The sequence below is a fragment of the Cornus florida genome, unplaced genomic scaffold, assembly GCF_030987335.1.
Source record: "Cornus florida cultivar Cherokee Brave unplaced genomic scaffold, ASM3098733v1 CherokeeBrave_3.0.0_Hap2_Chr05, whole genome shotgun sequence".
NCBI classification, from domain to species: Eukaryota; Viridiplantae; Streptophyta; class Magnoliopsida; order Cornales; family Cornaceae; genus Cornus; species Cornus florida.
The window spans coordinates 36,422,075-36,444,765 of record NW_026775575.1 but is presented as its reverse complement, the minus strand read 5'-3'; the positions used below and the strand labels follow the sequence as shown (position 1 = coordinate 36,444,765).

The following is a 22,691-nucleotide window of genomic DNA, read 5'->3' as shown; positions in this document are numbered from 1 at the left end:
TAAGTTACAACTTTTCTTTTAAATTATATTTACTGTTGGAGAATATCATAGGTTAGCCAATGACATTCTATAATATTTACCATTACCTTAATCCATTGGGTAGATTACACTAAGAACCCGCCCTCAGGGGCACAGCGGCGTTGGCAAGGATCCGGGAGGTAAATCCTTGAGGTTTCACTTTCGGACCGCACTCCTGACTTGAATGGTGCATGTGTTGTGGGGCCAATACACGTGCTCTAAGAAAAAGAAAAAGAAAAAAAAAAATAGATTACACTAAGAACCTGAGGTTTGGGTTTATTCCTCAGTGGTTAAGATTGGACTTTATTACACCGCCATCCCCCGATGTTCTAAGCATCGTTACAATGACCTCCTGCCATTAACTCTCAGAAATTTTTATTACAATGATGGATTTGCCTTCTCATGTCTCAAAAGACGTATAAAGCCTTCAGAAGTTCACACAACTACATTCATACCCAAGTCTCATTGACGGATATACCCCTTCCCCTTCTCTCATTGCAAAATACCTCTTTTACCTAGATGTGGTGCTCATTTGGATTTTATTATTGATTTTTTTTTTTGGGTTAATTACACTCACACACCCTAAGGTCTGCCCTATTAACAGCCAAATGAAACTTAGTCCTTTTTGAACACTCACATCCCCTGCCAGCCAAACAAGCCCTTAAAGATAGAAAAAAAACGAAATTACCCTTGAATATTTAATTCAATTTATTAATAAAAATAAAAAATTTATCTCAACTTGTAAAATGACAAATTTGTCCACACCTATTAAAGTCTTACGTCCATGTCTAACCCAACACCACCTCTTCCCCTCTCTCTCCACCCGCTGCCACCGTCTCTCCTCAACAACGGCCCACCGCCACCATTTATCTCCACCCACCGCTACCATCTCCCTTCAACCATGATCGCCGCCACCATCTCTCTGCACCCACTGCCACAACCACTGTCACCATCTCTCTCCACCCACCTGTGATTGCACAATATCATCATCTCCCTTATCACCACCACCATGGTTGATCTATGCCTGTGGTGGCCCAATAAGCCACTGTGAGAGTGAGGAGGTTAGTTGCAAATAGGCAGTACGATAAGGAAGTGGATCGCAGCGGTAAAAGTTGAAATGGATCAGGGTTTATGGAATTTTTTGAAGGAATCCGAATTGATTTGTGGCTTGTGGATCACGGCAGAGGTGGCGTCGAGGGGGTTGCTCATCGTCTTGTTCCTTTGTTTCTTTGAATTTGGGCCGGAGCTTTCCCGGCATTCAAGATTACGAATTGATGATCGGTAACCCTTCATTATGTAGGTATATTTATGTATTTTAATTCTATGTGTGTGATATTTCAATCATGTTTTTGTAAAGAGAAAAATGGGTTTTGATTTAGAAAAGGAAACCCTTCTTTGTGTATGTATATTTGATTATTAATTCTCTATATGTGTGATTGCAATCGGGTGTTTGTAGAGAAAGAAAAAGGGGTTTGATTTATAAAAGGAAAGTTAGAATTTGGTATGTTTTTGTGTATATATATGTATATGTGATCACAAACACACCCAATTCTTCAACTTTCCTTTTTTAAATAAATCATTCAGCAACCCCGATTGAATCAATATACATATATTCTTCAGTAATCATATATACAATCAATATACATATATTCTTCACTAATCATATATACAATCAATATACATATATACAAAAAGACACGCCCTAAATTTAATGATTTATGTACATGGGTGAAGTGATGGTGGTGGGTGGGAAGGTTAGAACAGTAATTTCATTATTTAAATAGGTCAATTAATAAGTTAAAGAGCAATAAAGTCGATTCATCATATGTCAGATGTGCTAGGGGTGTCTTTGTTAACTTCATCAAATGTGAGGGGTGTGATTGTTCAAAAAGGGGCTAAGTTTCATCTGGCTGTCAATAGAGTACACCTTAGGGGTTGTGAGTGTAATTAATCCTTTGCTCATTTCTATTTCAAAAAAATTTTTGATGATACCAAAGTAATATATATACAAGTATATAAAACAATGCGTGTGTATATATATAAATATATAAAACGATGTTACCATGTAAGGTGATGGATTTTCCGTGGGTAGTTTATCATTCTTTTTATTTGATTTTTCTAGGTATAGAATCAACTGGGCCTGTACTTTCTTGTTTTTTGTATATATGTGCAAGTGATTTTAAGTCGATCACTTAGAGTATAATTCTTTTGACTGAATCAATTAGTCAATTTTGTCAATTATCTTCTTGTTCTATGATATAAAGTGATGTTATAAAACGAACCAATATTTCATCAGATTCGAGTCTAGCAATAGCTTTTTTTCCCTTTCTTAACACCTATTAATTTTCTTTCGCCTAGGCAAGAACCACGCCCTTTTTTTTTGATAAGTAAAAAAAAAATCATTAAAAGCGTTCAAAAGAGGAACGTGTCCCTCAAAAACAGCACAAGGCCAAATAAGGCCTCTAAGCCCTCAACAAATCCAAAAACTCTATAAGCTCAGCCAAGGATTTACAATTTCTTCTTAGAACCCAACAAAAAGGGTGCTAAGGGTGGAGAATTTCAACATCCCAACATGGTTTTCCTTTCCTTCAAATAATCTCCTATTTCTTCCAAGCCATAGACACCACCAGATACACAAAGGAGTAACCCTCCAAGAGTCACAAGCTTGGGCCCCCACTATGCATCCTGAATCCCAAACAAACCCAACCCGTTAATCTTAGGCCACTGGACAATGTAAAAGAAGATGATCAACCGTTTCCTTGCCATTTTTGTACATAAAACACCAATTCACCACGATTTGCCTTCTTCTCTAAAGATTGTCTTGAGTCAAGATCTTTCCCAAATCGGATGTCCATGCAAAAAATGCTACTTTGAGAGGCGCTTTTGTTCGCCAAACGGCCCTCCATGGAAAAGATAGTCCAGGAGCATCCGCAAAACAACGATAAAATGACTAAACATCAAAACACCCAAGTGAAGATGGAGCCCAAACGCATATGTTGGAATTCTCCTCAACCATCTCTTGGCGATATGACATATCCAAAAAGTTCATAGCATCCTCCATCTCCCAATCCTGAAACAGCCTCAAGAAACGTACATCCCACACCGTTCTTCCACTATCAAGGCAATAGCAATCGACCACCATGGCATGTTTATCAGAAACAATCCTAAAGAGTCTACAGAAAGTGCTAGCAAGGGAAGGCTTCCCGCACCCATAGTTGTCAAAGGCGCCGAAGGCGCGCACCTGAGGCGCAAGGCGCCTCCAGGCGCCATCTCATCGCCTGTATTGACTTAAGGCGCATGGTTGAAAGAAGGCGTACGCCTTTTGTACACAAGCGCGAGACTATAGGCGCGCTAAAGGCGCGCCTACTTGAAAATGTTTTTTAAATGGTTTTGTTTCCATGGTTTTGTTTGTTTATTGTTTATGTATTGTTTATATTATTATCATATTATTTTATTAGTTACTAGTTAAAAGAAAAGCTACAAGTTGCAACATAAAAAATAAAATAAAAAAGAGAAGCAAAAAGGAAAGGAAAGAAGACAGACTGACAGAGGCAGCGAGACGACTGACGACTTGGACTCCGACTCTCGGTCTCGGATCTGCATCATCTGCCGGATCTAAGGTTAGTTCTTCTTCTTCTTCTTCTCCTCCTCTCCTCTTAGACTCCTTCTCTTCTCGGATCTGCCGGATCGGTGATCAATCTCAGATTTTTTTTTCTTTTCTTCTTCTTCTTCTTCTTTTCTTCTCTTCTTTTCTTCTTTTCTTTTCTTCTCTCGGCTCTCTCGGCCGAGTCTTTGGCAGATTTATTTTTATTTTTATTTTTCTTCTTTTTTTATTTATTTTATTATTTTATTTTTTTTCTTTTCTTCTCTGGACTCTGGACTCATTGTGACGACTGTTGATCACTATTTTTCCATTCTAAGTTTCTATTTATCTAACACGTTAATATGTTGTTCACTTCATATTGTATATTTGTCGGATGGACCACCATCATATTGTCTATGATCAAGTTTTCACCAAGTAATTACTTGTCTTACAACACAAGTGTTGTTATTACGTGTATAAAAAATAAAAAATAATAAAAAGAAATCCAATTTTGTAGTTTTCTTTTCTTTATTATTTGCCATCCAGAATTTTCTAAGTACTGATGATATTCTTTTGGTTTTGAAACATACTGAATGGGTCATGCTTGGATGGTTCTTTCTTTCCATTTTGTTTCAATCAATGTTAATGGATTTTGGTGAGAATTAAGCTGATGAAACATGGAGAATTCTTAACAAACTTCGAACAAAAATAAATTGGCTAATCTTGGGCTCCCGATTATAAGACACCTATCTCACGAACCCTACTGCAAATTATCATTGAATTTTTTGTATTTGAGAGTTTTGTATGTTTAATTTAGACCCATAATTGATCCTTTGATTCAGAAATCAGCCACCAATAATCTTTTGAATTGAAGATTAACCAAAAAAAATGAGATTGATTTGATTTGAAAATATATCACATCCTTGGGTGGGTTTTGTTTTTTTTTTTTTTTTCAATGTGCGCCTTGCTTCAGTCGGGCACGCGCCTCGCCTTGCGCCTCAGGCTCCAGGAGGCATTTGCGCTTTTGTGCGCCTTGAGCCTTTAACAATTATGCCCGCACCAAATGTCATCCAAAAAACGTATACTCCTGCCATGTCTGACACAAAATCTGATGTGCTTAGAGAATTCATCCCACCCCTTCTGAATGTGTTTCCAAACCCCAATCCCATAAGGCAATCTAACACCGGGGGTGTGCCACCACCCTCTCGCCTTCCCATGTTCGCTCACAATCACCCTCCTCCAGAGTACGTTTCTCTCTATCCCAAATCTCCAAAGCCATTTACCCAATAAGGTCTTATTAAAAGGCACTAATCTTCTGACTCCCAACCCACCTTGTTGAATTGGAATGTAGACCATTTCCCACTGTACCAGATGATACTTGAACTCCTCCCCTTTACCACCCCACAGAAAATTCCTCTGCAACCTCTCAATCCTTTCAGCCACTGAAGAGGGAGTCTGGAAGATTGAAAGAAAGTACGTAAGAAGACTCGTTAAAGTGCTCTTCAAAAGAGTAACCCTCCCCCCTTTGGAGAGGTACTGTTTCTTCCACCCGGCAAGCCGTTTCTCAAACCTCTCCACCACTGGATCCCAACTACGCACACTCCTGGATAAAGCTCCAAGAGGTAGACCCAAATAAGAAATGGGTAATGAACCAGTGTTGCAACCTAAAACAAGAGCCAAAGTAGAGATATCTGGAACCTCTCCTACCGGCACTAAGACACTTTTGCCCACATTAACTTTCAACAAAAAACGACTTGAAACCAAATCAGAACACATATCAAATATCTCATCTAACACACATCCGCATCACAAAAAACCAAGGTGTCATCCGCAAACATCAAATGAGAGATCTCCATCTGACTAGCAAGATCCCTACCAACCCTGAAACCTCTCAACAAACCCAAATCAACTACCCTTCACATCATTTTGCTGAAAGCCTCCATCACAATAAGGAAAAGAAAAGGAGATAACGGGTCCCCCTATGAGGACTTGAACCCTCAACCTTCTACTTTTGAAGGCGAGGAAGTACCACTAGGCTACAACCTTTGGTTAACACCCATTATTTGTTTCAAGTTCACCCTTGCCATATTCTTGTTTCAGTTGTTGATGGAAAAATCTCTCTTTATGTGTATCTATGTATCCGTCTATCCTTTAATCAATTTGATGCACAACTATCACCCTTTTGGTAGACTTGATAGCATTTTAACTTTTAAGCTTTTTGTTGACTTAGAGAATTTCATTGTGTAATTTCTTCAACCAAATCAGACAAATAAAAACCTATAATATACATATCTATATATATACACACACCAATGTAACCCAATTCCAATTTGAGAGATCTCATCTCCAGAATGAAGAATAAAGAAGAGAAAACCCAACCAAATCAACCATCATACCCAAATATATGATTAAAGATTCAAAAACAAAAATAAAATATGCAAAAACAAATTCGCAGAAACCTAACTCCAATATCTAAATATCAAATTTAACCCACAGTATTCAAGAATGTATATATATAAATATAAACATGTAACCCAACGCAACAATTTTCCCTTTTTTTTATTTATTTTATGGTTAAAGCTTTTATAATGAATTGAAAGGCACTGTCGTTGAGCACAGCAGGCGGATCCATCTCCACCACGACCCAATTCCAAATTTCCCATTCCTGATTTGAAGCTTACAAACCTTAATCCAATCCGATATCCTTAGGCGGTGGAGAGAGAGAGAGAGAGGGTGGCAGCAGTGGGGACGGGCGGGTGGAGAGAGAGAGGAGGTGGCGGCAGTGGTGGAGGGAGGGAGAGAGAGGAGGGGGGGGGGGGGGGAGATGTGTCGGTGCAGAGGCTAGAGAGAGAATATGAAGACGGAGAAGGGAATAGTATTTAGTTATGGGTCTTTTAGTAATTTCAGGAGTAAGATATTTTTGGTTAAAAAAGCTATTATAAAATATGGGGTAAAGTGCATTAAACCCTCCTGAACTATTGGGGTATGTGCAAGAAACCCCCCTGAACTATAAAAGTTGCAAAAAACCCCCTTGAACTATTGGGGTGTGTGCAAGAAACCCCCCTGAACTATAAAAGTTGCAAAAAACCCCCCTGAACTATTGGGGTATGTGCAAGAAACCCCTCTGAACTATATATTTTTTTGCAGTTTACCCCATCTATGCGAATTGATTGACTGAAAGGGACGATGAAGCCGAGGAATTTGTTGCTGGGATCGGTGGGTCTCCTATCATAGCTCCATCATAGCCGTTGCACCACCCGCCAGATCCGTTGGCCATATATATCGCATTTCTCTGCACCGTTGCGTCAGCCCATCGCCGTCACCGCCTTGCCCTCTGTTCAGCTCACCTTGCTCGCCGGTCCATTCCACCGTCCATTCCAAGCTTGCCGGCCTATTCCGCCATCTCCATAGCCGAGCACATTGCCGTTCGTGTTTCGAGCACACAGCTGTCCACAGTTCGCTGCCGAGCCCCCTTGAGCTCGCTGCCGCCTCCACAGTTCACGACCTAGTCAACTGAGCTCTCATCACAGCCAAGTCCTCCGCGCACAAGCCGCCATCATCCGAGACCGAGCCATCCCACCGACCTCAGATTTCTTTGGTCTCTTCTATTTCTCTATCTAGCTCTCTGTTTTGGGTTGTGTTGGGTGAAAAACATCTTTTGGCAGGAAAAAAAATAAAAAAAATGTAAGAAGTGTATAAGTTAAAGCGACGCAGTGTGTTATAAGGGTAAACTGGTCTTTCAAAATTTTCGGTACCGGAAGCTGATGTCATGGGGGTAAATTGCAACAAAATCATAGTTCAGGGGGGTAAATTGCAACAAAATCATAGTTTAGGGGGGTTTTTTGTAGTTCAGGGGGGTATCTTGCAAATGACCAATAGTTCAAGGGGGTAAATTGCAACAAAATCATAATTCAGGGAGGTTTTTTGTAGTTCAGGGGGGTTTCTTACAAATGACCAATAGTTCAAGGGGGTTTAACGCACTTTACCCTAAAATAAGGGATAAAGTTGACATTTCACATAGAATTCTAACACCGTTTGAACACTAACTCTGCCAGGTGTGAGTGTAACAAAGTCCAAGCTTAATCACCGTGTGTAAATGAATAAACCTCAAGAGGTGACTGTGTAATTTACCCTAATCCATTTCTATTCCTATTTTTTTCAGTGTAACAAACTTTTTATCCGTACTTTGAATTTTCCTATCTTTTTTTGCTGCCCATCTAAATTCTTGTTGGCGTTATATAATGGTCCTTCTATCATAGTGTCTACCAACTCCTTCCCTTTACCTGTCATATTCCAATACAAGAAGTTGCTAATCTATACCAGCTATCTTAGACTACTTTACAAACGCTCTTCCAAAATGGTAGAACAACCTTATCATTTTTCACCACTCAGATTATATCTGATGGTGACCCCCTTGCCTATGTTTAGAAACACCCCAAAGTTGATACAACAGGTTGCTCAAGGTAAACACTTATACTTCAATATTCTCAAGATTCATGTTCATAAGGGGTCCGATAAAGTTTAGCTCCGGTTGTCAATTACCTAATACAATATTCCTTTTTCTGGGCTTGGACCGGCTGCTGGGTTAAAATACGACTCTAAGCACAGCATACAGCAGAGTGTTTATATTATCTAATGTCACTGAATTAAAGCTTGTATTCTGTCAGCAGTAGTGGAAAGAAATTAAGCTTTCAACAAAATAAACTCTTTAAACTACCTTAATTATATTCTCTTCGCGGTCAGAATTGCCTATAAGATAGCTGAAAGTCTGAGCATCTGGTTTAACATCTGCCGTTTCCATTTGCTTGAGAACCATCAAGCCACCATAAAAGTTTTTCTGCAGAGAATTCAGCAACAGAGGAAGTAAAGCACAAAACACGTGAAAAAACAGTAGCAAAATTAATCCTTAACTCTTCAAGCTAAACAGCTTTTGACGCTATTCTACATAGCTCGACAATATAGTGCATAGAACAGTAATAAAAGTGACTGAAACTCAGTAGTTTTTGAGTTAAAATCATAGCAAGTGTCAAAAACACCACTGTGACATTAGGCATCAGTGTAATGATATTATCTGAACCATAAGCAACTTCTGATACAACAGCCATATGATGTAAAAAACACATAAGATCCTGAAGACCTGAAATTTTATGTTTCCTTTTTATCTATAAGAAACAGGAATTTTATTCCATATAAGGACAAAAGAATGCAGCCAAGAGATGGATGAGAAATCCTTCATAAATAAACAACAAGAACCAAAAGAAAAACAAATAAATCCAGAATATGAGATCTTTGAGCTGAACAGCTTTTGATGCTATTATTCTACATAACTCAGCACAGGAAACAATAAACAAGGTATAATAGGTTTAAGTCATAATTATAGGAACCTACCACAAAACCAATACTATAGTAGGCATCATTATCACTTGAAACATAAGCAACATGAAAAATACACAACTTCCATGCGATGCAAAGTTGCTCCATTGTGACCTGGAGGTCACAGCCTATCCGCATGCGGAGGTAAGGGGATGTGGACATCTGACCCTCTCCAGAATCTGCAATGGCAGGAGCCTCGTGCACTGGATTTGTCATTTTTTTTCCTAATTTGTTTTCTTGATAAGAAAAAAGTATTTTATTCAATAGAAGAGTATGAGAGTACAAAAGAGAGGACGATAAGAAATCCTTTAGCAAACAACTAAAAAGAAAAACAAAAACGAATAAATACTGAATCTCTCAACAACAAATTGCCATCCCCTCTCTCAGCCAATCTATCTCTTGTTTGACTTAGTAAAAGGTGGCTTTAGTTATGGACCTAAGTTTCTAAGCAAATGAACATAACACTAACATATTTAATGAATCTTTTGAGCACCCTAAATTCTTTATTGTATTTTCCTTTTACAATGAAATGAATGATCTGGCAACTCTCAGCATTCTTAATCACTTATCAATCCCCCAACCCCCCTCCCAATCCACCCAAACAAAGAACTCTTAGCATTCTTAATCACCAGATAAATATAGTTCTCTGAGTTGAGTAATTCCTAAATAAAAGAGCTGAGTGATTCTCCAACGTATTTTAGTTGACCCAGCCACCAGTATGTGGTTCCCCGGTTAAAAATCGTCTTCTATATAGGTTCAACTAGATCCTATATAGCCTTTTGTTTAGATTTCCACGAGAAAAAAAACTCAGTATTCTTTTATTAAATTGAATCCATCTAGTTGCACTTGCACCACCTTGCAGTACGTGTAAGTAATGTGTATTCGTGTGTATGTAAGTCCCTTAAAGGCACACAAGAAGGACTGTTCAGAATGTTCATTTGAACAGAGCCTTCGGAATCCACTGCGAGAAATAATTTTCATTCTTAGAAAAATTGAACCATCAAATAGTAAAAAGAACAGTTGCCAACTATAGTGATTTTCTATCATGGAGCATAAACCATATAATGCAGTAGCAACAGTCACAACTCAAACAAGAAGCTGATGCCACCAATCTTGGACCAATGAGAAAATCAAAAGATTCAAACAGAATAGAGCAACCAGAGCATCTCAATAAACTGAGCAACTCACCTCTCTAAAGTATCCAAGCATTATAGCATTGTACATGCTAGCTGTGGGCGTCAAATTCATTTTTTGCAGATCAACAATCATGCCATATGCACCATCAAACTGCAATTAAGAGGAAAGAAATGGAACAAACACATAGTTGTTATGCTTTTAATATCAAAATAAGAACGCAGTGTCTTCATTTTTTTATTTTATTTTTTATAAGTGAAGTATGAACACTATGTCAAATGCAACAGAAGAGAACTTACATCTTTCATTCTCACACACAAATTTATCATAATCCTGAAGGTCTCACAATTTGGTTTCAACTTATGGCGACAAATAGCTGAATAGATTCGCCGAACCTTTCAATCATTTGGAGAGGGGGAGAAGGAACATTAGAATACCTTCAAGTGCAATAGCAATGGACTCAAACAGTACTGGGGATTAATGACCAAAATTTATAGATAATATAACAACATAAAATAGTCACATCTCACATGTGAGATTTAAAAGCATTGAACTTTTAAAGCACATGTCCATAGCTATACAGACAATAGGAAGTTGGTGAAATCATAAACACAAGTATAAAACTTTGCTGCATAAATCCTAATACTGATAGGATAAACTAACAATCAAACTGGCAACAAAATATAAATAGTGAGAAAGATATAAAGTTAATTTCAAGCTTAATAGTTTCAGGTATTCATATTCAATTAGTTATTTGAATCAGGTTTACTTAACAAGGTATTATCTATACAATAAAAAATATATATATCCAAGTCTTTATTCTATTTTCTACTTGTTTGATTGTGTACAAAATTATAGATGTTGCAGAGAGAGAGATAGAAAGATATAAGAAATAGGAGGCAAAATTTAAGATTCAATATTACTTCCCATCGATGATTATAAGAGGTATTCCACAAAATTCTAGCAATTGATATTTCTGAGACTACTTCATACTCATCAGTGAAGAACAGCAAGTATTTCCTAAAAGAAGAAAGAACTCGACATACCAAATTATACTCACAGTCCTCTTCGCATGCTTCTAATAAGGAATGAAACATCCCTATTGACGAGGTCAAACCTACTTCCAACATCTGATCAACTAAATCAAGAGCCACATGTACCTATGTTGAAACAATTAGCATATAGCTTATTACAAAACATTATATAAACTGGAGGAGAGAGAGAAGGGCCGCCGCGGGGGGGGGGGGGGGGGGGGGGGGGGTGGGGTGTGGGGGCGCGGGCCGGTGATTAACAACTGCATCTCATACCTTGAGTGAATCACAAGAAAATTTAATGAGCTTCTCAAATGATATGGATGAAGGCGTCACCTCCAACTTTGCATGCAAATTTTTGAATGTCAAAATGACATCTTCAACCTTAAAAAACCAGCAGCCTAGTGTCAGAACACACGAGATATATAAACAGAAAGGACTCTTTTTTTTAAATAACAGCAAGTAGTGAATGAATGAAAATGAAATTGGCAACAGTAGTGAACACACATAAGAGACAAAAATCAAGAACTTAAAATATTTAAATACTGATACATATTTCATATTGCAGTTTGTGTATCCCAAATCAAAAGGAAACTTATTACAGCTAAATGCAACATGTCTCTCAGGCTAAAACAATTGGAAAAGAAACCATCATGTGAACTCTATGTACCCACCCCTGCTAGTGAAGAAATCAAGGTAACAATTAAAAACCACTAGCCTCCTTCAGTTGAGGTATTTACGGTGCGTGTTGGCCTGCTTCCAAGTTGTTTCTGGGTTGAAGATTAACATTGTGAAAACCGAGATCGTACCAGTTGGGGAGGTGGATGATATCCATGCTTTGGCCGATACTCTGGGGTGTGGTGTTGGATCTCTTCCGATCTCCTACTCGGGACTCCCTTTGGGAGCCTCATCAAGGAGAGTTTCTGTGTGGGATCCGATTGTTGAGCGGTTTCAGAGGAGGCTTGCAGGTTGGAAGAAGCAATAATTGTCCAAGGGGGGAGGGTTACTCTTATGAAAAGCACACTCAAAAATCTACCGACCTACTATATGTCGCTCTATCCGACACCTAAGATAGTAGTTCAAAGATTCGATGATATTCAGAGGAAGTTTCTGTGGGGCGGTTTAGGAGATGAGTTCAAGTACCACTTGGTTAACTGGGAGAGGGTGTGTTCCCCTATTAATAAGGGTGGTCTGGGGATTCGAAGGCTGGATGTGTTTAATAAAGCATTGTTGGGCAAGTGGTTGTGGAGGCTTGGGGGAGAGAGGTCCAAGCTTTAGAGGGGTGTTATAGCTTGTCATTATGGGGAGGGTGATGGAGGGTGGATTTCTAGGGAGGCTAGAAACCCAGCAGGTATGGGCTATTGGAAACTAATCCGTAGAGGTTGGCATGAATTCTCCAAACGTATTCGGTTCAAAGTTAGAAGCGGGAGAACTGTCAGGTTTTGGGAAGACAGATGGTGTGGGGATTCGACTTTAGCTAGTAGATTCCATCATATTTACCAGATTGCTGTGTTTAGAGATGTTGTGGTCGCTGATTATTATCATCTCGATAATAGGAGGGTGAGTTGGGATGTGCAGTTCCATAGACAGTTTCATGATTGGGAACTTTTGGAGGTTACAAACTTCCTAGCCTTCATTTATAGACAGGTGGTGGTCGGGGTGGGCATGGACGAGATGCTGTGGGTGGGTAACTCGAGAGGGGTGTTCGAGGTTAAGTCCTTCTCCAAATGTTTGTTGGAGCGTCCTTGCCCTATGTTTCCTTGGAAAGCCATTTGGAGGACAAAAGCTCCACTGAAGATGGCATTCTTCTCGTGGATTGTTCCTCTGGGAAGCATCCTTACTATTGATAACCTCATAAAAAGAAGTCATATTGTGGTTAACAAGTGTTATATGTGCAAGAAGACAGGGGAATCTGTCAACCATCTCCTTATTCATTGCTCAGTGGTTAGGGATGTTTGGGCTATGTTTTTGGTTGCGTTTGGGCTTCCATGGGTGTTCTCAGAATCCATAGTCGACTTGTTAGAGACCTAGAAAGGGTGTACAGTGGAAAGCCGAGTTAGAGATGCTCGGAGGGCCACTCCCCTTTGTATTTGGTAGGGTCTGTGGCGAGAAAGAAATAGGAGATACTTTGAAGGAGAGGAGTCTCCCATTTGGGCTATTAAATACAATATTCTTCTTTATTTTTTTTTGGGTAAATGAGCAGGATTGCAATTCAATGGATTGTCTTTTGGATTTTGTGGATAGCTTATAGTGTCGATTTTGGTCCGCTCTTTGGGAACACTCCCCTTCTAAGCGTTTTTTATAAAAATCTTACTTAAAAAAAAAAAAAAAAATTCAAGAATAAAATATTCCTAAATTTTCTATGACAAGTTGAACAAACTGGTTACCTAATACCAGCTATTGAAACAGTAAATTTCCTAACCACCTAGTTGAAAGAAAGAAATAGGAAATGAAGAAGCTATAAAGTGCTCGAACTTCAATACCCCGAATATATAATAACTGGCTTCTTAAAGGATTTGAATCAATACATTCCATTAGATTTTAGGATTTGCATATTGTTGGAATATTATTATAGACTAAAATCACTCCAATCATATTCTATCATAGACTAAAATCACTCCTACAACATTCTCAGAGCAATATTCTGTGGAGTAATTTAAGGTTCCTATAATAATATTCTCCAACACATATAGATCTCTCAAATTTTAATTTTAAATTTAACAAGACAAAATGATACAACATACACTTCAAGTTGTTTCTGTTTCATGATGAACTTTCAACAGACAAAAAATGGAAACAATTTTGAAAATACTTTAAAATGCACAAAACTGTGAATGGAGATGGAAATGAATGATAACTTCTGGACAAATTAGAAGAATAAGATCTTAAAATATAATAGCCTCAAAAGTTGAGATTACGCTGTTGATACACACACAAGTGATAAGACCAAAAAGTTACAAGAGGGAATATCAACCCAAATTACAACTCTTACAAATGCAGAGTATTCTTTATACTGTAATCAGGTACTCACCCAATCAGCAACCACTGGACATGGCTTTACAAGTTACTACAAAGGGAGTTTCAAAGGATACCTCAAGATTTAATAATATGGTAGGCCTATGGCCTTCAACATTGCCCTATTGCATGCTTCTCCTGCCGCAATATGTCACATGCAACGGACAGTTCCTAGGTTTATCCATATGAGTTAGACTGCAAACAGACCTTGTAGTTTTTTCCGTATGCACAATCTCTCCAATGAGGCCCCTGAATAAGTTATTAAGAGAACCTCTTCCCTACAGTTAAGCCTCGCTGCCGACATTATTATTACGATGAGTACCTCTTGCCATGTCTCCAATTGGCATTTCCCAAGACTTCAAAGGTTGAAAAAAAGGCATCTTGATTCACTTTTGAGATTAGCTTACTACAAGATGATGCTTGAAATACAAAGTCTATATACTGTACACAGCCTGAGTTGGGAACATGACTCAAGGAAAGTATATCTCTTGATGGACGACTGCTGCACCATGTCCCACTTCAAGTTATGTGAATATAAGTATGGTACAGCCCAAGGAATGCATGGTTGATTCATCATAGTCCACTTCGAGGTAAGTGGACAAGAGCTGGCCCACTGCTATCTATGGGCACTTAGCTTGGTGGCCAGAGTCCAAGACATACCAAGGTGACCTCAACTCAACATCTAGGATTGTCTAGTCACTTCAGTGACATCTTGCCTATATATATCACCTCATTGGATCATGCTACAGATCGTGGTGCACCATAGGAGCACAATCCAAACACATAGCGCCACCTAATTGGACCCCTCACTATTACCGTCAGATGGCATTCAGTTCTGTTTGAACATTAACGTTCAACGAAAATCCAAACCCGTCTCTCATATGCCATTCCATCCTATTATGTTGCCATCCTTGTCTAACCAAATGTACGACTGTCCCTGAGTTCCCCAAAACCTCCTCATCATGCAGCAAACCAGGACTCTATGTCGGATGAACCACAGGAATGCTCTGCCACTCCGAGGCAAATGATCTAGAAGCCCAACTAACAACGCAGGAGTTCAGTTGTTATAAAGAGAGAGAAAACCGGTAATCACTAACTCTTATCCTTTCTTTCCAAATCCTCCCACTTTCTGAATGATAGAAAAACTACTATTTGAGGAGCTAACAAACCCCTCTTCCTTCCTTCTATTATTTTCCTTTTTCACCTTATTTTTAAGCCAAACACAAGATAACTCTTCATCGTTCTCTTTTCCTTCCTTCTATTCCCAATTCCTTCAATCAAAATACACTTTCCGCAACTCACTGACATTTCTATATCTGTTAAAAGGACCAGACCAAGCTGGTGTAAATATTACAGGCTCTGACTTGGCTTGACTCAATTCCATTGGGCTTCCACAACTTTCCAGACACGTGCCAACCCAAATTCTGTAAACCAAAGTGCAAACTCGAGCCACGTTCGGGCCTTATATATATATTTTTATTTTTTCTACTTACTTACTAATATAGTTAAGACTATGACACAATTTATATTAGGCTAGGTGGTGTTCCTTTTCCTTTTACATCAGATTAATTGGTCATCTTTTAATTGAAATAAAGAGCAACTCATTTTATACCAGGCTAGATGGTGTTCCTTTTCATTTCACATCAGATGTGGGTTGAGTAGCTCTCTACTATCAAACCCTATGCAATGGGCATAAATGGGCTGGCCTAGAAGGCAAAACTTATACCAGGACTAAAGAATTTTGCGAAGCCTGAGCCCGACCACATAACGAGTGATTGTGGTCCTACAAGCCACTAACAGGCCTAGTTTCGGGCTAAAAGATTGGGCTCAATTAGGTCAATTATGGGCAGAGCTTCAGTTGAACTGTATCTGGGCCTATCTACAACCTTAGTTAATCTCATCAATAATGGGCCTTAATTGGATGTAATTCAGGATATATATATATATATCCAATTGTCTTATTATTTAATAACTAATACAATTAAAATACATATATAAAGTATTATTAACATTAACTAACATAGATACAAATATTACCAATTCAATAACATACTGTCCCCAATTTTTCCCCACCTTCATGGGGAGGTTGTGCTTTGTCCCCAATTTTTCTTGGACAAAAACAACCCAATAAAACTTGCCAGCTCATAAAAAACATGGACATATTTGTAATTTCAAAAACTACCTCCCCATCTCTTCATCTTCCCCACCTTTTCTTTCTCTCTACCAGTCTACCTCTCACATCCTCTCTCTCTATCAGTCATGAACCATGCCATGGTGAAGCACGTCGTCATGAACCTGCACCGCCATGAATCAAGCCGCCGTCACGGTGATCTAACCCTTAACCTCTCCGCCACTGCCGAGCGCAAGATCTTAGATGTATTTGTTTTGCCAAAATACAAGCGGTGCGCGGTGGTGGTTGTGGGGATGAGGACGGTGGTGGTGGTCGTGGGGGTGAGGACGGTGGTGGTGGTCGTGGGGGTGAGGACAGTGGTGGTGGTTGTATAGATTGTGGTGTCTTGAGGCTGGATTTCCGGTGACCACCATGGCTATGGGGTTCGTTCGTCGGAATACACAATAGTGATGGTGGTTGTGGGGATTGTGGTGGTGATGCTACTGATTGTGGTGGTGGTGGTGGTGTTGATTTGCCAGAATACACAAACTGGTGGTAGTGGTTAAGAAGGTGGAGATTGTAGAGGTTATGGAGGTGCGGATGGTGTGGTGGTGTAACTGGTTGTGGTAGTGGTGGTGACACCGCCGATTGTAGGGGTGGTGCCAACGATTGTGTTGTCTGTAGAGTTTAGACTAGGAGTCGTTGTGAAAGAGATGCATGGTTTAAATTTTAAATTGACTAAATTAACCTTTATTACGAGATGGTTATAACTGATGTATCAAGGGTAAATATGTTCATTAAAAATTGGGGACAAAGCTTAACCTCCCCATGAAGATGGAGAAGTTAGCTTTCCCCTAGTTTAACGTATTATTAACATTTACTAACATAATTATATATATTACCAATTCAATAAGATATTTTACTGCTATTAAATAAAGAATATAATAATACACTAATAAAGTAATATACTTAAGCAACAATATACATTTTACGGTACTAACTTTACTACAAGTTATATTATATAAAAGTAACACTCTCTTCGTCCCATGATAAGCATCCTTTCAGGGATTCCAATTTCTTAAGGGAACATGTATTTAATAGAACTCTCCCTTTGAAACTCCAAAACTAATCCTATAAAATTTAATGAGCTACATTCTTAGCTTGAGAAAGTTCTCAAAACTTGAGGATAATTTAGAATAATTCAAAATTTATACATTTGACTTATCAAAAGGGTCACTTATTTTAGCACATTCCAAAAAAAGGAAAAGAGGGACACTTAATTTGGGACCAAGGGAGTATATTACATTACTACAGTACTGTATCCATGAAAATTTTCACCAGTCAACCATGGAAGGCATCAGTATTGCAGTTTGTAAAAATTACCTACTTAAGGGGTATCCCAGAAAGATCCGACCCAAACTACTATTGCACATCAGCAGTCAATAAAAACTAAGTGTTATAATCTTTAAAAATAATAGATATTAAAAATGGATCAAAGAGCAAAAGTGCATCAGCTTTATTGTGGCCTGATGAACATTACCAGCAGCATTCATGAGAAGTTCCTCACCGCTAAATTTGGCATGCTAATTGCATAGTTATAGATGAAGTTTGAGATATTTTCAGCTCCATTATCTGCATTTAACAAGAGAACCTAAATACAGAGCCCTTGAAACACAATGCTGTAAAGAACAAATGAAGACTCGAGTCACAGCCAATTAAAGAAACCCAGATCCAAATTACTGACGCAATATAGTTTTAGTAGGCATCATATATTCAAGTGTATTTGCTGTAAGATGCAAAGGAATAACAATTTCACAATGCAATAAGACGGTAATAATTTAAAGATATGATCATTTAAGTAAATTACTTCTACATGCTAAGTCCACAAGAATGTTATTCTAAATTAAAAACATTCTCTAATGACAAACTTTTCAGTTTTTTTATTAAAAACAGAACTTCCAAAAAAAAAAAAAATACTACTTAAAATCTCACTTAACTGGTGCCAATTCCATCAGTAACTTACTTCATGTAGGACCTTAACACTATACTAAAGCAACAATATTGGAAATACCCATCTAATTAGAAATAGAAAATCGTGAACATACCACAGGTTTTGAATGCCAAAATGAATTTCTCTGCATAGGGCTCCAAAAGAAGCCTCCCCAAGGATTTGAAAATAGTTGCTACATGGTCTGGCGATGAAATTCTCGTTATGTCAACAATATCTAATAGCAGCAAAAGCTCCTTCTTCCGGTCACTTTCACACAAAGCTAACAAATAATTCTCTGCATGCCAACAAACAAAAACTATGTTAGAAAATATCATAGAAGATTTTAAGGTGGGAATACTCCAAAAATCTTACACCATTTGCTTTGTTACTTAAAAAGAATAGGGTAAGTGAAAAGTATACGAGACAAAAGAAAGCTCAGAATTCATCCATTTTAAGTACAGAAAATAAGCGGAGCGAAATAAAGGAAAAGGAAAGGTGGGTTAACCCATTCCCTGTTTTATTCACTCGTAGTTTGTGCCGGAATGTTATACATCTAACTAAATGTTATACATCTAACTAAATCACTTCAAATCACCGCATTTTGAGGTAATAGTTTTTTTGTTCCTGGGGAGATATTTTCTCTCTTAATCACTCCACATTTCTTCTCTCCTCGTCAAATGAACCAAGCTATAAGAGAAGGATATATTTCAAAACGTTCTTTTTTCTTCTCTTCTATTCCCCCAACCAAGCATTGTGTCAGTTAAATCATGATTTGAGATGATTTTGAACAAGTGCCAATACATGCACATGTGCTACAACAAACACAGCAAACCAAGCAACAATTATGAAACACGACTGAAAAATAAACACACCACACAAAGAACACAAAGATTTATACGTGGTTCGGCAAAGCCTACATCCACAGTGGAGATCCGGCGAAAGTCTTCACTATGTGTAAAATCGGAGTTTACAAGTTTCAACCCCACTCTCTCTCTGCGTACAATTTTTCAGTGTCTCTTGATCATCAGACTCCAAACCCTAAGCGCCCTTATATATTGGGCATCAAGAGAGTACTAATTAGGGTCCAAGACCCATGAGCAAAAACGAGTCAAAAATTTTCCTTGGGACCAAGCCCAGCCCAATGGGTCGTTGCGACCTGGCACCAAATTCGTGCCATAGCATCACAACATGCAATACTATATATTTGAGAATGATGTGATCTTTATTTTTAAGTTTCAAACTATCTAAAAATGTGAATTCAGAAAAGATAAATTAAAAAGATTCACCAGAACAAAAAGAATATCTAATTGACTTTATACCTCATCAATTTTATTAACTGGTTAAGTTATAGGCACTGCTTAATAATTAAGTGTTTTTAGTCATATCCTAACCTAAGGAGAGTATTTTTTAACACTTCTAATTTTCAGTCGAGCAACTAGCATAATCCACAACAAAGGATCATTGTTTAATGAAATCTTGTCCTCCTGATTTGGTGTGGCTACATGAATTAAGTTTGCCTTTCTACTCTTTTTAAAGCCATAACTTTAGTTAATCACATTATAAAATCTTTCCTTATTATCTCAACCACTTTTATTTGCCCTTTATTTTCCTTGACAGTATCTTAATTTGGTGCAAGTATTGGTCTTCGTCACACATGATCAAACCATCTTAGTCAATTTTCTCCGATTTTATACCAAATGGGTGGTACTTCGTCCTCACACAAATATTGCCATTTCTATTCTTGTCTTGCCATAAATCTATCTCTAATTTCTGCCAACACCAAATTTGAAGTGTATGTTTTATAACTTCCCAACAGTCTATCCCATAATATTTTTTTTTTTTTTTTTTTTTTCAATAGTAAGATTTCATTACAATGCGCTCAATAGGGGAGCGCACCCAAAAAAATACACAGGAAGCCGAAACCAGCCGACTATAATTTTAGACCATCCCGTAAAGTATGATCGTGTATAATAGTTGTTTCATATAATTTACCTTACAAATTAAGATGTAAAATTGACGTTGTATGGTAAATACAGTACTTCACTGAACCAACCAACTTTAAAATATGTGAGCAACATCTCTAGTCCCTCCCTCTCTTTGAATAGTTTGAGCCTAGTTAATAAATCATTTTCTGGTTTCCCTTGATTATTGATCATTACTATACACTCACTTTAATTATATTCGTAGTTTTGCTAATTTTAGGTTCCGAATATTTGGTTTAGACTTATTCATCTGAACCCTATTTATTCTAGAACTTTTATCTAAACCTCTATTTTTATATTTTATTCCTATTCTAATCTCATTAATCAAAACAATGTGATCGGCAAATAACATAAAACATTCAAACCTCATCGAGGACGTGTCGTGTCAGTGTATCCCATAAGTAGAGCAAAAATATAGGGGCTCATTGTTGATCGTTGATTAAAGCTTACAGAAATTGAAATTTCATTTTTTCTTCCTACAATTGTTCTCAGGGTGCTTTGGGTTAACATAATTGGAATTGAATTGAAAACTTCAATTTCATAGAATATAGGTTTATATGTGTATATATATATGGTTGCAGATATGTTTGTATATGCCTACATGAGTGTCTATGTGTTCGCGCATGTGTTCATGTATATTGCGTATGTATGCATGTGTTTGTGTATATTTGTGTATGTGTGCCTGTGTGTGTGAATATTTGTGCATGTGTGGATGTGTGCGTGAATATGTGTTTGTATGTGTTTATCATGGTTAGCTGTCGCGGGTGCGGTGTAATGAACTCAGATCCATATCGGCTTAACGTAAAGGAATCGGATTTTTTTTTATTTTTTTTTGTAAGTAAAAATGTATTAGAAAGCATTCAAAATGGGAACGCATCCTGCAAGCTACACAAAGGCGAAAGCCCAAGAAGAAGGTCCTATGGACCCAAAGAACCCAAAAAATCAACAATCTCCTCTATAGATTTACACCCCATCACCCAACAAAAAAAATAATAATAATAATAAAAAAATTCAAAGCCCCGATGGAAGATTCCTTCCCCTCAAAAGATCTTCTATTTCGTTCCTTCCAAATGCACCACCAAACACAAAAGGGAGCCACCTTCCAAAAATCATGGGCATGGGATCACACAAAACAACCTTTCCAAGCATCAATCAATCTCCTCAGAGACCGAGGCATAACCCACTGGACACCAAACAAGCCAAATATAAGACTCCAATAGTCATGAGCCATAGGACAATGCAAAGAAGGTGATCCACAAAATCTCTATCCCTCATACACATGCAACACCAATTAACAGTAACCTCTCTCCTCCTCCTCAGGTTATCAAGCGTCAACATGCCACGGCCCAAACTACAGTCCAAACAAAAAGGCCACTTTAAGAGGAGCCTTCGAGCGCCAAACCTTCCAAGGAAAACCAGCGCCTGATAAGTCCGAAAAGCAATAGAACAAAGAACGGACCTCAAATCTCCCCCGAGGAGAGGGCACCCAAATAAGGGAGTCTGGGCCTCTACCATCTAGCTTCTGTCTATACAAGAGATCCAGAAAACCGAAAACGTCATCCAACTCTTAGTAGACCTGTCAATGGAGCGGATTCTGATCCCGATCCGATTCGATTAGTCGGATATGGATTGAATAAAAAATCCGATAACCCGATTATGATCCGAATCCGATAATCCGTTAGCTTAACAAATCGAATATGGATTATGCTGATCCGATCCGATTAAAATTATATATATAAATAATTATATATATAATTATTTATCAATAATTTTACATATTTATATCAATACTCCTATTAGAATTGTATTAGAGGTAACTCGATTAAAAAAAAAAAAAATCATAATGATATATATACACGAGTGTGGTGTTCTCATCCACATGCTAATAAATCTCTTAATATACATACTAATAGTGTGGTGTTCACATCAATGTTATATATATTAGTTATATATTACTAAATTTATATATATTAATTATTTATCATTATATTTATTTGGTTGCATAGTTATATTATGTAGCATTCTGTATATTAGTAATTCTCCACTTCATCTAACTTTATAATTATATATGTTAGTAAATATGATTTAAATTCGAATTCGAATCCGATTCGATCCGAGTGCCAAGCTTAATAGGATATGGATTGGGATATTCAGTCCAAGAACCCGTTAGTGATCTGAATCCAATAATATGTTTGCTTAACAAATCGGATATGGATTTGATCGATCCCATCCAAATCCGATCCATTGACAGGCCTAACTCCCCGTCTTAAAAATGTTGCTGAAACCGCACATCCCAAGTAATCCTTCTCTTATCAAGCCGAGAATGGTCCGCAACCAAGGTGTGTCTATCAACGGCAATCCTAAAAAGCATGGGAAAAGAACAGGCCAACGGACAATCACTACTCCATAATTCCTCCCAAAACCGAATGCCTCTACCGTCTCGAAGTCCAAATCG

At 37.9% G+C, this 22,691-nt stretch overlaps 1 protein-coding gene across 6 annotated transcripts in view; it reads right to left on the bottom strand.

Annotated features, from left to right (window-relative positions):
* LOC132306280 (pentatricopeptide repeat-containing protein At4g04790, mitochondrial-like) overlaps positions 1–22,691 on the bottom strand; it is a 34,973-nt gene that overhangs the window by 7,236 nt on the left and 5,046 nt on the right. For all 6 annotated transcript variants that reach the window (XM_059803616.1, XM_059803619.1, XM_059803620.1 and 3 more), the window contains 7 exons: positions 18,370–18,549; positions 17,832–17,896; positions 11,416–11,523; positions 11,155–11,268; positions 10,408–10,503; positions 10,163–10,261; positions 8,319–8,438 (listed from right to left, as the gene is read on the bottom strand). In XM_059803616.1, the coding sequence (XP_059659599.1) occupies positions 8,319–8,438; positions 10,163–10,261; positions 10,408–10,503; positions 11,155–11,268; positions 11,416–11,523; positions 17,832–17,896; positions 18,370–18,549 (782 nt within the window). The remainder of the gene's footprint in view (positions 1–8,318; positions 8,439–10,162; positions 10,262–10,407; positions 10,504–11,154; positions 11,269–11,415; positions 11,524–17,831; positions 17,897–18,369; positions 18,550–22,691) is intronic.